This window comes from Thrips palmi, unplaced genomic scaffold, assembly GCF_012932325.1.
Source record: "Thrips palmi isolate BJ-2018 unplaced genomic scaffold, TpBJ-2018v1 HiC_scaffold_11, whole genome shotgun sequence".
Taxonomy (NCBI): domain Eukaryota; kingdom Metazoa; phylum Arthropoda; class Insecta; order Thysanoptera; family Thripidae; genus Thrips; species Thrips palmi.
Window position 1 is genome coordinate 6,513,014 of NW_023144622.1, and position 13,507 is coordinate 6,526,520.

The following is a 13,507-nucleotide window of genomic DNA, read 5'->3' on the forward strand; positions in this document are numbered from 1 at the left end:
GTTCCGGAGTCGGAGTTTGCCGGAGCGGCGGCAGCGGCGGCGGCGTCTTGGGATTTCATGTCATGTTCACCCGTCAGTTTTAACCATTGCGTTCAGCCTGTTTGCTTAAATCCGTTTTAACGCTGGTGTGTTTGTTCCACCAAAATTTTGCTGCGCTGGTGGCGTAAGCTTGACGAAGTCATCAAAGTATTCCACCTAGGAACACAATGGAGCAAGGTATGTGTTAACAGATCAGCACACCGTATGGTGCAGTTGTGTTATTCATTCGAAATCCTCATGCATTGCGTTACCTCTGCATTTTTACGCTGACATTTAGCCCAAGGCACTCAAATCTCTTAATTGATTGTGTTAAACCCTCCTCTATATTCTTATCGACGTACGAATTCTGGGTTCGTTCGCAGGTTATGTTGACTTTTAAACGCTCAATAGTTGGTAAACATCTCGATTTCTGTGAAAGAATGTTTTCTAATCAATTTTTGTGTACCGTTAAGTATACTTGGAATCATGTACCTCAATCTAGGATACTCATACTGACAAATGTTTCACTGTTAAAGGAGAAAGTTTGTAGGAGAACAGCTGATTGTTGTTGTGAAATGTGTCACTGAAAGTCTTCTAATTTTTCCTTCCTTTGAGTCGCCATCTGTCTTAAGTGTTGTTTCGAATGAAATATTTTACTGATGCATTTCTTGTGTGAGGTCAGCTTTGACTTCTGAAGGTTTCCGATTAAATTTGCCTGCATCTGTTTGATTTTGTTCACAGATGAAACCCCTTCAAGCCCAGTGGCAAATGCTCATGAAAGTGACAACGAGTCTGCAAAATCTGTAGGAAGCAATAAGTCTGGAAGATCATCCAGGTCAAGGAAATCCAGATCAAGATCAGTTTCGTCTGAAAGGCGTTCTGCATCAGGGTCACCTGCCTCAAGGCCAAGGTCCCGTTCCAGATCTAAGTCTGGCTCCAGGTCGCCGTCAAGAAAGTCTGGGTCTCCATCACCACCTGGATCACCAGCGAGGTCACCAGCAGAATCGCCTGCTGGATCACCTGCTGGATCTCCTGCTGGGTCACCTGCCGGATCACCCGCGGGATCACCAACTGGATCACGAGCAGGATCTCCGAATGCTGGGTCCAGAAATGCCTCCAGATCACGCTCCCGTTCTCGCTCCTCATCTGCTTCAAGGCCTGGTTCGCGAGCAGCGTCCGGGTCGAGAGGGTCAAGGTCACGATCAAGGTATGTATTGATCATGTGGAGTTTATTGCTTAAGCAAAAGTAATTTTCGTGTATTTTAATTTGACTCAATCAAATGTTAAAATATTTCTGTTTTTTTTTTTCTTACATTTTAGGTCCAAGTCAGGTTCAAGAGCTGGGTCTGTGCCTCGAGAAAAGTCCAGGTCTAGATCGCGGTCTCGTTCAAGATCAAAGTCTGGATCCAGAGCATCAGGGTCCGTCCGATCTAGATCTGGCTCGCGGTCAAGGTCTCGTTCTGGTTCAAGACGCTCCCGGTCTCGTTCAAGATCAAGTGCGAAATCTCGTTCGAGATCGAGGTCTGGCTCTAGATCTGTGTCAAGGTCGCGGTCTCGGTCGCGTTCTCGGTCCAAATCGGGCTCGCGCTCTAGATCCAGATCTGGCTCAGCTGCTCGCGCATCCAGAGCATCCAGATCCCGCTCAAGGTCTCGATCTAGGTCCAGATCTAAATCTAAATCAAGGTCTAGAAGTCCTTCTGAGGTGGAGGAAAGGAGATCTGTTGTGGATAGTGAATCAGATCCAGAAAAATGTAAGTCTCATTGAACTGCTGTCCCCTATGTACTTGTCGTTGATGTGTATGTTTATTCTCATCTCTACAATTTTTCCCCAGCCAAGCCCAAGAAAGGTTCTCAGAAAGGAAGTGATGCTGAGAGTGAAAGTGGGGGTGCCTCTGATGCAGGCAGTGGCTCAGAGCGTAAAGTGAAAAGAAAGAAAAAGAAACCTTCCCAAGGTATTGCATCTGATTCAGAAGATGAAGGCCAAAAGTCTGATTCCAGTCGAGGCCGAAAGAAAAAGAAGCGTGCAGTTCTTTCAGATTCTGAAGGAGAGGATGGGAAGTCCTCGTATGTATTCCTTTCTTTCCATTGCCCATTTGTTGATCCCTATACAATCAGTTCCCTTCTCCTAAAATTTGGTTTGTTTCAGGAGACGAAGTCGTAGCCGTAGCCGATCTGGAAGCAGAAGCAGAAGTGGTAGCAGGAGTGGAAGTGGAAGCCGGAGCCGGAGTCGGAGTCGCAGCGGAAGCCGGCGCCGCAGCAGGAGTAGGAGCGGAAGTGGGAGCCGCAGCAGAAGCAGGAGTCATAGCGGCAGCAGAAGTAGAAGTCACAGCAGGAGCAGGAGCAGAAGTCGCAGTCGGAGCAAGAGCAGAAGCAGAAGCCGCAGTGGCAGTCGTAGTGGAAGTGACATAGAGAGTGGCAGTAAAGCTAAAAAAAGGCCTGCTCGAGATGCACTTTCAGATTCAGATGGCGAAGGAGGGGTAAGAGAAGCTTTACAACATTATGTATATGTCACATAATTTATGAAAAATTTTAATCTTGAACTCATTCTTAGGAGCCGAAGAAATCGAAAGGGTCTGGTGATGAGGGAGGGGCTGCTGGTGAGGGTGGAGCTAGTGGCGATGAGGGGAAAGTAGAAGAAAATGCGGAGGCTGCACCTCCTGCAGATGCTGGTGATGATTCTGATGAGGGACCATCCAGAGAGTGAGTTAAGCATGCATTATTCCTCTTAAAAATCCTTTTATTTGGCCAATTTTTTTGTAAATTTCATATTTTGGTTTCTTTTAGCGACACTGGTTTGTCTGATTTTGATGTTATGCTTCAACGAAAGAAAGAGGAAAAGAAGAAGCGAAAGAGAAAAGACATTGATATTATTAACGATAATGATGATATAATAGCACAACTTTTGGCTGACATGAAAAATGCAGCTGATGTAAGCATTATAGATTACAATTCTAAGTCAGTCTCAATTTAGTCTGATATACATCTAATATGTCTGATTTTTGTGTATTTACAGGAGGATCGCCGTTTTAACCAGCAAAATAAACCTGCCACCAATAAAATTGCTATGCTTCCGAAAGTTATGTCTCAATTAAGAAAGCATGACCTTCAGTTGGCGTTCATTGAGCACAACGTCCTCTCTGTCTTAACAGATTGGCTTGCTCCTATGCCAGATCGTAGTTTACCGTCTTTGAGAATCCGGGAGAATATTCTGAGACTATTGAGAGAAGTAAGTTCTCTATCTCCTACCATGTCTTCGTTTTGTAACACTTCATTAATTGTTTAATTTTTCCCCACAGTTTCCCCGAATTGATCAATCATCACTAAAGCAGTCTGGGATTGGTAAAGCAGTGATGTATCTCTACAAGCATCCTAAGGAAACTAAAGAAAATAAAGACAAGGCAGGCCGGCTTATAAGCGAATGGGCTCGTCCAATTTTCAACGTTTCTACTGACTTCCAATGTATGTACTACATACCTGTTCAGTATCTTAAGACCTTGCCATGACGTTGCATTGCTTATAAAGTCATATTTATCTAAAATTTCAGCCCTTAGCCGTGAGGAAAGGATGCAACGTGATCTTGAGCAATTACCCAAGAGGAGACGGGGATCAGATGAAGATAGAGAAGAGCAAGCACCTCGAGAACTTGGCAAAGCTCTTACTGCTGATGGAAGGTGGGAGAACTTGGTCATTGGTAATATTTCACTTCCTACCTAATGTGAAACATTCTTAATTGATTTCTGTTTTGTTTTCAATAGGGATGCCCTAAGACCAGGTGATAAAGGATGGGTGTCCCGTGCCCGTGTTCCAATGCCATCAAATAAGGAGTATGTTAATCGGCCAAAGTGGAAAACAGATGTTGATATGAGTAGGGTAAGTGATTATTTTTGTCTTCTTACATTTTGGTACCTTATCTATTTTACTGTACTTTATTTCTCATAATGTTCTTGCTTTGGTTCACAGACTTCCAAGAAGCAGATGACCAAATTTGAAAAACATTACAAGACTTTCATTGATGCAAAACGAGCTAAACAAGTACGACGAGCGGTGCAAATTTCTATTGAAGGTCGAAATATGGCCTTGTAATACTAGCTAGACTTTTGTCTCCCTAACTTTAAAAATTGGTACATGTGTAAATGACCTGATTTGTGTCCCTCTTTCTCTGCAGTCTCCTAATCTGTAACAAGTTTACAAATAATTGACAAATTTGATCATACATAGTGTAATTTTCAAAGATAAATTTCACATTTAAACTATTGTCTCATGATACTGTAGCGTTAAGATATCCATAGGTTTCTGCTAGCTTGTGCAGTGAAAAGACTCATTTACTGAGCATCAGATGGCTCATTTTTTTTTTAAATGTCAACAATTACAAGTTTGTGAAAAACTGGATTAATTGAAGAGGTATGTGGTGTGGTGTGACCTTAAAACAAGGATTAGACAATCACGACTGAAATACTGTGATATTTCTAAATATTGGTATTAACTAACATGTAAATGTAAAGCAGATTATGTGCCATTCAGAGAATAACCATCAGTTTGATGTGTTTGTCATTTGTGCAATGCTAAGTTAATATACTAGTATGTTGGTTTTTTTTAGTTTTCAATACTTGGCCATAACCTGCTGTGCAAAATTTTTGAGTACCTCTCAAATTGCTCCAATATTTTACAAACTCATTAGATTTAAACTTTTTGTTCCCCTGGAGAAACTGACTTTATGTGTGTTCTGTCGATGTTTAAAGCAGCAGTGGTTGGCAAATAAACTGTTGAAGGTTGCCGAAACCTTTAAGTTACTGGTAGGAAATTCCAATTGTGTCCTCATTGTACTTAATCAAGTAGCATCCTTTTTTTGAAATTTCAGCTAAATTGAAGTATAAATTCAGCCTAAGTTTGTGACCTTGTGTTGTGGTGGTTTTGTTCGGACAAGGTTAGCTATGATGTAATGAAGCACAATGTACAAACAATATTATATTAAAATATTATATTACAAATAGTACAGTGATTGATTGATCAGTCCCTCAAATACACTGAAAATTCCCTGAAATGCTGATGCATACAAAAACTAACCGCACAATCCATTTTTATCTGCTCAAACAGAAGCTTGTGCCATTTTCTAAGACCCAGATGCAACTTAATGCATACCCATTGTTTTACTAGAATCAGCCTCATAGGAATTGTAGCGAGAAGGATAATTGAGAAACATCTGCTGAGTCCCTCCTTGATTATAACTTGACAGACTGAAATGAACGACATGGAAATTTGTCTAAAATATTCATTTAATAGTTTTATTTCAATCCGGTAACATGTTCAAAACTGAAGCGAAATATACTGTTCTGAAAAAAGAAGTGCATACAATTAAAAAAATTTGGAATGGTCAGACTTCCACAATTGGTGGTCAGAGGGTAGCAAATCAATATTTTGTGAGTTCAAACAAATAAAACTAAGCTGGGAAAGTAATCACCATCAAAAGTACTAGCAAATAGTATTTTTCATGAAAATTGAAGGGTGGGAAAAACGATTAGCATCTCCAGGAAATCACTAGCAAGAAACACATTTCACTTCTTTTCCTTTATACAGCAAATTCCCTTGGTGAATAGTAATGACATATTCTAAAAATATTTATCCATGTAATGACAATTTTGCAAGAAAAATTAAATCTTGACATAACATAATAAAATAAAGATAAAACAACAAATAAAGTTTTAATAGAAATTTCATCGTGGTCATCAGGAGCTTAGGCAAAAAATCATTCAGCACAATGGTACGGCACTGTTGCAATCTAACTGAGCACAGCTTATGAGTAATACAGCAACATATCCACAATACCTTAAAGTTCATATCATTTCTGAAGATAGCACACAAGCAGCCACCAGGACTACCCTTTGCACCTGCTTACACAATCATTCTTCATGACCAATTGAATGAGTGGTAAGTAACATCACAGTTGGCAGAGAGCTTACACAACTCTCAACTTGTTTTCTTTTAAGATATAAAAGAAAAGAGATGACACTCAAATGCAATATACAGAATTTTTTATATGGATAGAATTTGAATAAAAAAAAGCTAAATACCAGACAAAATTAGCAATTATTCTGTGGGTTTTCTTTACCGGGTCTTCTGTTACATATAATATAAAACACTACAAAGCTGATAAGAATTTGTAACATAATAATTTACTTTGTTCTGACTCCTCGTGTCTAAGACATCAACACCTATTCCCCAGCTGGGTACAAATATTGGTGACTACAGGTATTAACTGTACCAACCCACCAACCGAGTTTACATCACACCTCTCACAAAGAAGGTTTACAGGAGCTGCTGACTGGGTGGAGAGTACACTCCAGGTGGAGGGGGCTGCTGTTGGACCTGGGGGGGACCTTGCGGGGGACCTTGTGGGGGGCCTTGCTGAGGTCCTTGAGGGGGTCCTTGAGGGGGTCCTTGAGGGGGTCCATGTGGGGGTCCATGTGGAGGCCCCTGTGGAGGCCCCTGTGGAGGCCCCTGTGGAGGCCCTTGAGGAGGAACTTGAGAAGCTGGACCACCTGGCCCCTGAGGCATGTACTGAGGGGAGCCATAGCCAACCATACCACCAACGGAGAACATTGGCCTGAAATAACAGAATCCATGGTAAGATAAGAAATCGACAGCCTCAACAGACAGATCTCTACATTCACAAGCATGCTGTCAAACATACCCTCCATGATAAGGCATACTCTCAGGACCCCCAGGTCCTCTCGGAGTCATACTGTAAGAGGGCATCTGTGGCATGGACACAGGACCTGATGTTGGCTGCATTCCAAACTGGTCAGGTGGTAAACTGTAGCCTGGAGCACCATGTGGACTCCCATTGTACATCTATTAGAAGAACAAAAAAACAAAGGAAATTTAAAACATGAGAGCAGTTGAGTTCGAGTGGCCATTCCGATTTGAATGCACAACGGCAAATAGACATAACAAATTCGTGAATACTTACGTGGGGTTGAGCATGAGGCATGGGTGGTTGGTATGCGTAAGGCAAGCCTTTCGACATGGGATGATAGGGAGGCACAGCTTGAGGGCCAGGTTCTCGCATTAAAGTGTGATACAAGTTGAGAGCTTCAACTAGATCTGAGCTAAGTAGAGTCAGTTGAGCGTGTTTCCGGTCTACTCGCTCCAATTCATTGTCAATGAGAGGCCCCATTGCATTTACTTGCTCTGCAAAAAATTAAAGCATTAGTGTTACAGATATTTCTTTTTCTTTAAGAGCACATGTAACGCATTTTACCTTCTAAATCCAACATTTCAGGTGAATCGTATCTGTCTTCTTCTGGATTAGCCTCATGAAGTAGATGCCTCAACCTACAAGAATGAAAATTAATTAAGTGAACAGCGAAGAAATTGAGACTTGAAAATTGAGTGCAAGACATTACTTACCTATCTATTTTCTCTTCATTGATTTCAACTGCATCCCTTGGAGCAAGCTGGACTGACACCTCTTCACTGAATTGAACTACTTTCTTTTGTGGTTCCTCTTCTGCAAGAAAATAAGGGGAAGCAATTAAAAGACATGCTATGGTTGTGTGGGGTGGGGAACGTTGTAACAACTCCCTGGAACTTGTAGTATACTTACTGAAATTTTCAGGCTCTGCAGACAAATCTGCAGTCACAAAATTTGATGGAAAAAGTCCTTCTCCTCGTTTGTTATACCCTTTCCACCAATTATGATCTGAATCATCTAATACATGAACTGCAAACGCAAAACAGTGCTTTAGCAAAGATATTCATCATGGTGATACTCAGCACCTAAATTATAATGACAACTCACTGAGTTCTCCTGCTTTAAATGTTAGTTCATTGTCCTCAGCTGCCTCAAAATCATAAAGTGCACGAACTTTACGAGCTTCCAATTTGTGTGTCACATGTCCATGAATATTTGATGAACTTGTTGCAGTTGTAGAAGGATATAAACTTTCAGTACGAGACTTTGTTGATACATCTTTCAAAGACAGTGTTATAGCTGAAAAAAAAGAAAAATCAATTTTTTGTCAAAGTGGAAAAAAGACAAAATACATTCAAATCAACTTGGTCAAATTTTTACCTTTTACTAAGTCATCTTCTTCTTCTTGACTTGCAGCAACATTAGGGTCTTTATTAACCGTGGCTGATCTGGGCTACATGAGGAACAAAGAATTAAGTTGTAAGTTATTTTAAAAAGAAAACAAAACAGCATTTATGAAACATAAAAATACAGAAGTAATTTCTTTACCTTGGGGTCTCGTGGGGTAAAGTCGACATTTTCAGCTCTGAGCTTTTGATAGAATGCCGGGATGAGGCTTAATTGAGCATCAGATTTGAATTCACCTTCCGCCCATTTCTGTAAGAGCTCTTTCAATTTGTCTGACACTCGAAAATGAGGGGATTTAAAAATAAGTTTTCTATATTCTTGCTCAAAGTCTCGTGAGGCAACTTCGAGATGGAAGGCACGTCCGCTATTCTTCACACAAGCATCAAGGAGCTGCAAAAGTAGAACAGAAAAATTAAATTCCAAATGAGAAGGTAAAACTAAAGGCTTCAGGGGGTATATACCAATACTCACTGTGCAGGCTTGTAAACAAACGTGAGGGTCATTGTGTGCAAGCCTTTTCAGAATAGACCGCAAGCAATCTTTAGCATTCTGAGTAGAGACGCTGGCACGATCACAAACACTCATTATGTCGTCCCATTTTTCAGACGTATTCTTTTCATTGGTAACTTTCTCTGAAATAACAAAAACAGTATCAATAAAAAATTAATTTGGTTTACAAAGCAGACAAATTGATGAAAGTCAGGGTTTAGCAATCTTTGGGAAAGGGAAGCAGAATTGTAATCTTCACAAGAACAAAGTGGACCACGGGGTTAACCATTGCACCATTTTGAAATTTACAATGACAATTGAGCTAAATACAAAAATAATCCTAGTTGAATGGCAGCATGGGATAACAGACAGCTTTAGAACAGGAGTTTTAATGAACATTCAATAAACAAAGAAGGTTCAATGACTTAAGTGACAGTTCGTTCTGACAGTCACCTATCATCATGAATCAGAGGTAAATATTTATAATTCAGCTTCCTCCGAGAAGACACCGAAAAATTTGAGAAAAAATATAATGATCAGCTAATGGGGATCTTGGAAGATAGGAACAAAAACAAAAATATGGCACAAATTACATAGCAAAACTTGTGACCAACTCACCAACGTCAGGATCGAACGGCGAAGATGAAGATCCAAAGAGGCCGAACATGGTGGTTAAGATAGTCTTGAGCTTAAAATTTTGACTTGAAGGACAGCTTTGAGTGTTCTTTAACACTTCTTGTCATTCAACCGATCTTACAGAGTCTGCAATCACATAACGATGACTAATACCTTATCAGAATAACAGACAGAAGGTTCCATTTTTGTGGCCTATCTACCTCTCTTTGTTTTTCTTCTAGTCTCGATGATGACAGAGATCTCTTCAAACGATAGATCGATCATTGTGAAAAGCTCTTTTACGTTTTAAAGCAATCTTTCGATGAATGAAGTGATGGTTTTGAAAAAAATGTGTTTAAAGTGTTTGAAAGATGTTCTAAAAAATAGAAAAGCTACTAAACTGATAATATTTTAGCCTTTTTTGAATATGACCGCTTTCGAGTAGTCGACTTTCAGAAAGTGAGGCACTCTAAATGTGGAACGTACCCGACCTCGTCGATTCATGACTTCAGTTTCAGAAATTTTCTTGGTGACGACTGTGCGTGTTAAGGTTAATTATGTGAATGGAAGTGATTTATTTATTATGAGACCATGGAGTTTTCCAGCATTTCGTACTTTCTGTGACTGGTTTTTGCTTTCCACTTTGCAATGTATTTCGTCTCATTGTGAAGCCGTTTTTATGGGCATAGTCCACTTAAGTACTTACTAGCCTTTCATTTTACTCATCCTGCAAGCTAAGGCCTAGGCCTCCTGTCAGTTTACACTGGTCTTGAGCGGGTCATGTCAACCGAACGTCTGCCCAAAAAGGTTGAAAGCTCAATTCGTGCGAGTGCGTTGAAAGTGGTGAATGTGGAGTGCTATCTCTCGCGTCTTCATCAAGAAGAAATCCTTTGATGAAAGTGGAATAGTCTTTGCCAATGCAATGGAGCAGGATACGTACGACACGAGACAGGTACGTTTATGTTTTTTTTTTTTTGCGTTAAGATTTCAACTCTTCTCCTCAGAACATCAGAAAAATATTTTATTTATCTGGTGTACTATGCCATACTTCTTTTTCATTCATCAAGATGTGTGTGCCAAAAGCAGGTCAGGTGCAAGAGTTTTCATGTGTGACCAAAACAAGCTACTTTGAGTACATCTTTGGATCGAGTTTCTCTTCTACTGAGTACTTTTCTTAAGTTTTTATAAATATTATTCAATAGCTGACATTCATTTTACTCTGGAAGCACTGCTTCTCCAATTGAATCCATTTACCTGCAGAGGTTATGTTAGTACTTTTAATTTACCACAAACAGGCATTTTTGCAAGTATCTGTGTCAATTCACTGGGTAGTATTTACTCCCTACTCCCTTTTGTTTGTTTTTCATTGTGGTGGTTAAAGAATGTTCTCCATACATTTCCTTGCTTATTGTTATTATACATGTCATTCAAAAATAATGGATTCATACATTGTTTTTGGAAGAAAATATTAATGGCACTTGCCAACTCATTGTCCATTTCCTTCAATAGGCAAGTCAATTCTTCCTGAAATTTTAGTCTGCTAGATAATTGTAATATCTCAAAAATTTGAGAATGCTCTTGATGTACTTAAAGGCAAGGATTTGCCAATGTTTACATATGTTTTACGTTCACCTAATCATGCTATATAAGTATGGTAGTCTTGATTTGTTTATTTGTTTCAGTATCTCTTGCATTGTATGTAGGTAGTTCTAAGTGCAAGGTTGCGGCACAAGTATTGAGTAATTAATACTGCTATTTGCTCTGATCAAATATTTTGTTGCTCAAAATCATGTGTTCTCAGGCATGGTCCAGGAAAACTAGCTCATGGTTTTGTTTTGTCATGTTTTCGGGTGTGTGGATCCTTGCATCTCATTTCCGTCTAGCTGGCCCAATTTTGTTCGAGAGTGTCATTTTTATCTGAATTGAGAGTTCGAGCGGCCAGAGCGTCCCTGTCCCCTGCACTCCCTGCACCCTTTGCCTCGGGATGGGGAAAGAGAGGGGAAAAAAAGGGGGGGGGCAGCGAAGGCGTGGCGGCCTCGCTGCCCATGCTGCCCGTGGCGTGACGTCACAGGGACGTCGTCCGAACGCCGCCGCCGCACCATCTGCTGCCGACGCGACGGTCACCTGGACGCGAAGGGCTGCACCAGGCTGCACCAGGCTGGCCGCGCCGACCCGACTCCTGGGCGCGGTGCACCGGGTGCACCCTGCTGCTGCGCACTGCAGCGCACCGCTGTGCAGCCAGCGACCATCTCACCTAATCTCACCCCTGGTGGTAGCTGTGCAGCGCTAGGGACAACAGCCCCCTCCACCCTTCCCCCCCGAAATGTTTGTCCCTGACCCGTAGCGCGCTTGGCGCTTCCCACAGCGGCAGAGGGCCCGGCCCGGCAGCTTGGAGCTTGAGGCGATGCCGGCATTGTCTCCGCCTTGCCCAGCCTCGCCTTCCCCGCTGCGACGGGGGCAGGGAAGGGAAGGGACGCTGCAGCTGGCCGGCTAAAGGTGCCAAAGGCAGCCGAAGGGAGAAGGGTCTCGACGGGTAGCCGCGCGCCCCAGGGTAGGGTAGCCCAGGGCCCCAAAGGGCTGAGGGCTGGGGGCGTTCCCGCTGCCATCGACGGCCTCGCCTGGTGTGCTTTGGTGGACGTTCGGTTTGGGAAACGTCCGCGAGCTGGCCGAGAGCGCGGCGCGGCGGCGCGGCGGGCCGGGGCCAGCTGTGGGCGTCTGAGCGCGGAGCGCGGCCGCGGCGACGGGGAGGGGCAAGGGGAGGGCGGCTGGAGGAACCCGGGCCAGCTGTGATGGGTGGAGGAGGCTAGGTCAGCCGGAGGTCATTTTTGGCGACGGCCCTGCCCTGCCCGCGGATTATTGAAAGCATAAAAATAACAAATGGCCCTGGAAAGCGTTCCGCGGAACACCCACGAGCACGTCTTGCCCTGCTTTGGTGCAGTCGATGCGCAGCCGGCACACTGTGCGATGTTCCTCGTCGGCGACGTCGGCGACCTGCCCCGCAGCGCGGCCACGGGGTCCTTCACCGGCGTGACGTCATCGGGCAGCCCGGGGACGTCGTCCTCCAGGTTGACCCCCGCCGCGCGACGCCGTCGTCGGCCTGCCCCGTGGAAAAAGTGTGAAAACTGGTTCACGGCGCGCCGACGGCGGCGTCGTCGTCGTCTCCATTTCGTTTCATTTTCCGTTCGGGTCGACGGGGTCCTCGCGGTCCTCGGCGAGCGCGCCATCCGTCATGCCAACGCTTGACTTGGCCGCCGGGGACCCGCCGGGGAAGAGGCAGACACGGCTGGCTGCATTGACCCAAAGTAAATCACGGTGTCATCCCGGGAGAGGGAGAGAGATCGGCGGCCCCGGGTTCGAATCCCCGCGCCGCCAATTGCGTCGCTCGCCCCTTTCTCTGCGCGGCGCTGCCGGCTCTGCCCTGGCCTGGCGGCAAGTCCAGTAACGCGCGCATGCTGTTGTTGTTGTTGTCGACGTCGCGGGGATGTCTCTGGATTCCTGGACGCGGCGGCGCGTCGTGCTGCGTGCGGCTACGTGCGGCGGCCAGCTGGCTGACACCAGGAACAAGTCTTTATAAGGCCCTTACTGCCCAGAGCGGTCCGCGGTGGGGCCTGGCGCGGCGTGGCGGTCACGCAGCGTCGCGGCGGTGCGCTGTACGTGGCAGCCACGTAAACACACGCCGTGGCACGGCGCGCCGCGGGATGAGGCGAAGGAAATTGTTTGAAATGTTGCTTGTACACTGTTAGCCGCTTCGCTCGGGCACGCCTGGCGCCCCTGCCAGCACTGCCAGCACACTGCCAGCACGCGCGGCGTGGAGCGGCGCGCGGCGCCTCGCTGCACCGCGGACCTGTTGCACGCGTGATGTTGCGCATCCAACTGGTGGTCCAGCACAGCCATTCCGTCGCTCTGTCTCTCTCGCACTCACGGGGCGCCCCGTATGGGTGCGAGAGAGACGGAGCGACGAAAACGACTCTGCAGTTCGGTGTCGTTGAACTTCGCCTCCTCCTCGTGTCGCGCTGGCCGGCCGCCCTAGCCGCTCCGCAGCTTCGCGCACCAGTGCGAAGGAGTTGGAGTCGCACGCGGCTCTAGTGTCGTCGTCGGCAACCTGCCGAGCCGTTCCGCGGAGTCGCTCCGTCGCTCCGTCTCTCTCGCACCCCTACGGCCCGACATGAGTGCGAGAGAGACGGAGAGGCACTGTTCGCAGTGGGCCGCCGCGGGGCGGGGGAGGCCGGGTGGCGGCGTCCCACTGCGGACTGCAGCAGGGTCGCGGCACTGCCGTCCGTCGGTTTC

The 13,507-nt window shown here is 44.9% G+C and overlaps 4 protein-coding genes across 12 annotated transcripts in view; 3 read left to right on the forward strand and 1 right to left on the reverse strand.

Moving 5' to 3' along the window:
• LOC117639275 overlaps positions 1-13,507 on the forward strand; it is a 380,425-nt gene that overhangs the window by 49,161 nt on the left and 317,757 nt on the right. The gene's annotated exons all lie outside the window — the stretch shown is intronic.
• LOC117639276 (IWS1-like protein) lies at positions 47-5,009 on the forward strand. Its single transcript, XM_034374797.1, has 12 exons — positions 47-216; positions 760-1,225; positions 1,339-1,769; positions 1,851-2,082; positions 2,165-2,495; positions 2,570-2,718; positions 2,803-2,947; positions 3,032-3,244; positions 3,315-3,477; positions 3,563-3,689; positions 3,774-3,888; positions 3,979-5,009. Exons 1-12 carry the CDS (start codon positions 207-209, stop codon positions 4,099-4,101), a joined length of 2,505 nt encoding a protein of 834 aa, XP_034230688.1. The 5' UTR covers positions 47-206; the 3' UTR covers positions 4,102-5,009.
• Positions 5,274-9,451, reverse strand: LOC117639283 (signal transducing adapter molecule 1). Its single transcript, XM_034374810.1, has 11 exons — positions 9,224-9,451; positions 8,588-8,748; positions 8,258-8,506; positions 8,090-8,162; positions 7,817-8,008; positions 7,622-7,738; positions 7,426-7,525; positions 7,277-7,350; positions 6,986-7,206; positions 6,707-6,867; positions 5,274-6,619 (listed from the first exon to the last, which is right to left on the reverse strand). Exons 1-11 carry the CDS (start codon positions 9,270-9,272, stop codon positions 6,322-6,324), a joined length of 1,695 nt encoding a protein of 564 aa, XP_034230701.1. The 5' UTR covers positions 9,273-9,451; the 3' UTR covers positions 5,274-6,321.
• LOC117639274 (patronin) overlaps positions 9,707-13,507 on the forward strand; it is a 35,999-nt gene continuing 32,198 nt past the window's right edge. For 7 of the 9 annotated variants that reach the window (XM_034374786.1, XM_034374789.1, XM_034374791.1 and 4 more), the window contains exon 1: positions 9,707-10,172. In XM_034374786.1, the coding sequence (XP_034230677.1) occupies positions 10,068-10,172 (105 nt within the window). In that variant the 5' untranslated portion in view covers positions 9,707-10,067. The remainder of the gene's footprint in view (positions 10,173-13,507) is intronic. The other 2 variants (XM_034374788.1, XM_034374790.1) reach the window with 1 other exon arrangement.

Bases quoted from the DNA above. Each gene is read 5' to 3' on its own strand.
- LOC117639276 (XM_034374797.1), top strand. The intron at 3,245-3,314 runs GTAAGTTCTCTA...TTTTCCCCACAG, and splicing joins TTCTGAGACTATTGAGAGAA to TTTCCCCGAATTGATCAATC. The intron at 3,690-3,773 runs GTGGGAGAACTT...TGTTTTCAATAG, and splicing joins GCTCTTACTGCTGATGGAAG to GGATGCCCTAAGACCAGGTG.
- LOC117639283 (XM_034374810.1), bottom strand. From the start codon at position 9,272: ATGTTCGGCCTCTTTGGATCTTCATCTTCGCCGTTCGATCCTGACGTT. The intron at 8,009-8,089 runs GTAAAAATTTGA...CTTTTTTTTCAG, and splicing joins AGAAGATGACTTAGTAAAAG to CTATAACACTGTCTTTGAAA. The intron at 6,620-6,706 runs GTATGTTTGACA...CTGTTATTTCAG, and splicing joins AGTATGCCTTATCATGGAGG to GCCAATGTTCTCCGTTGGTG.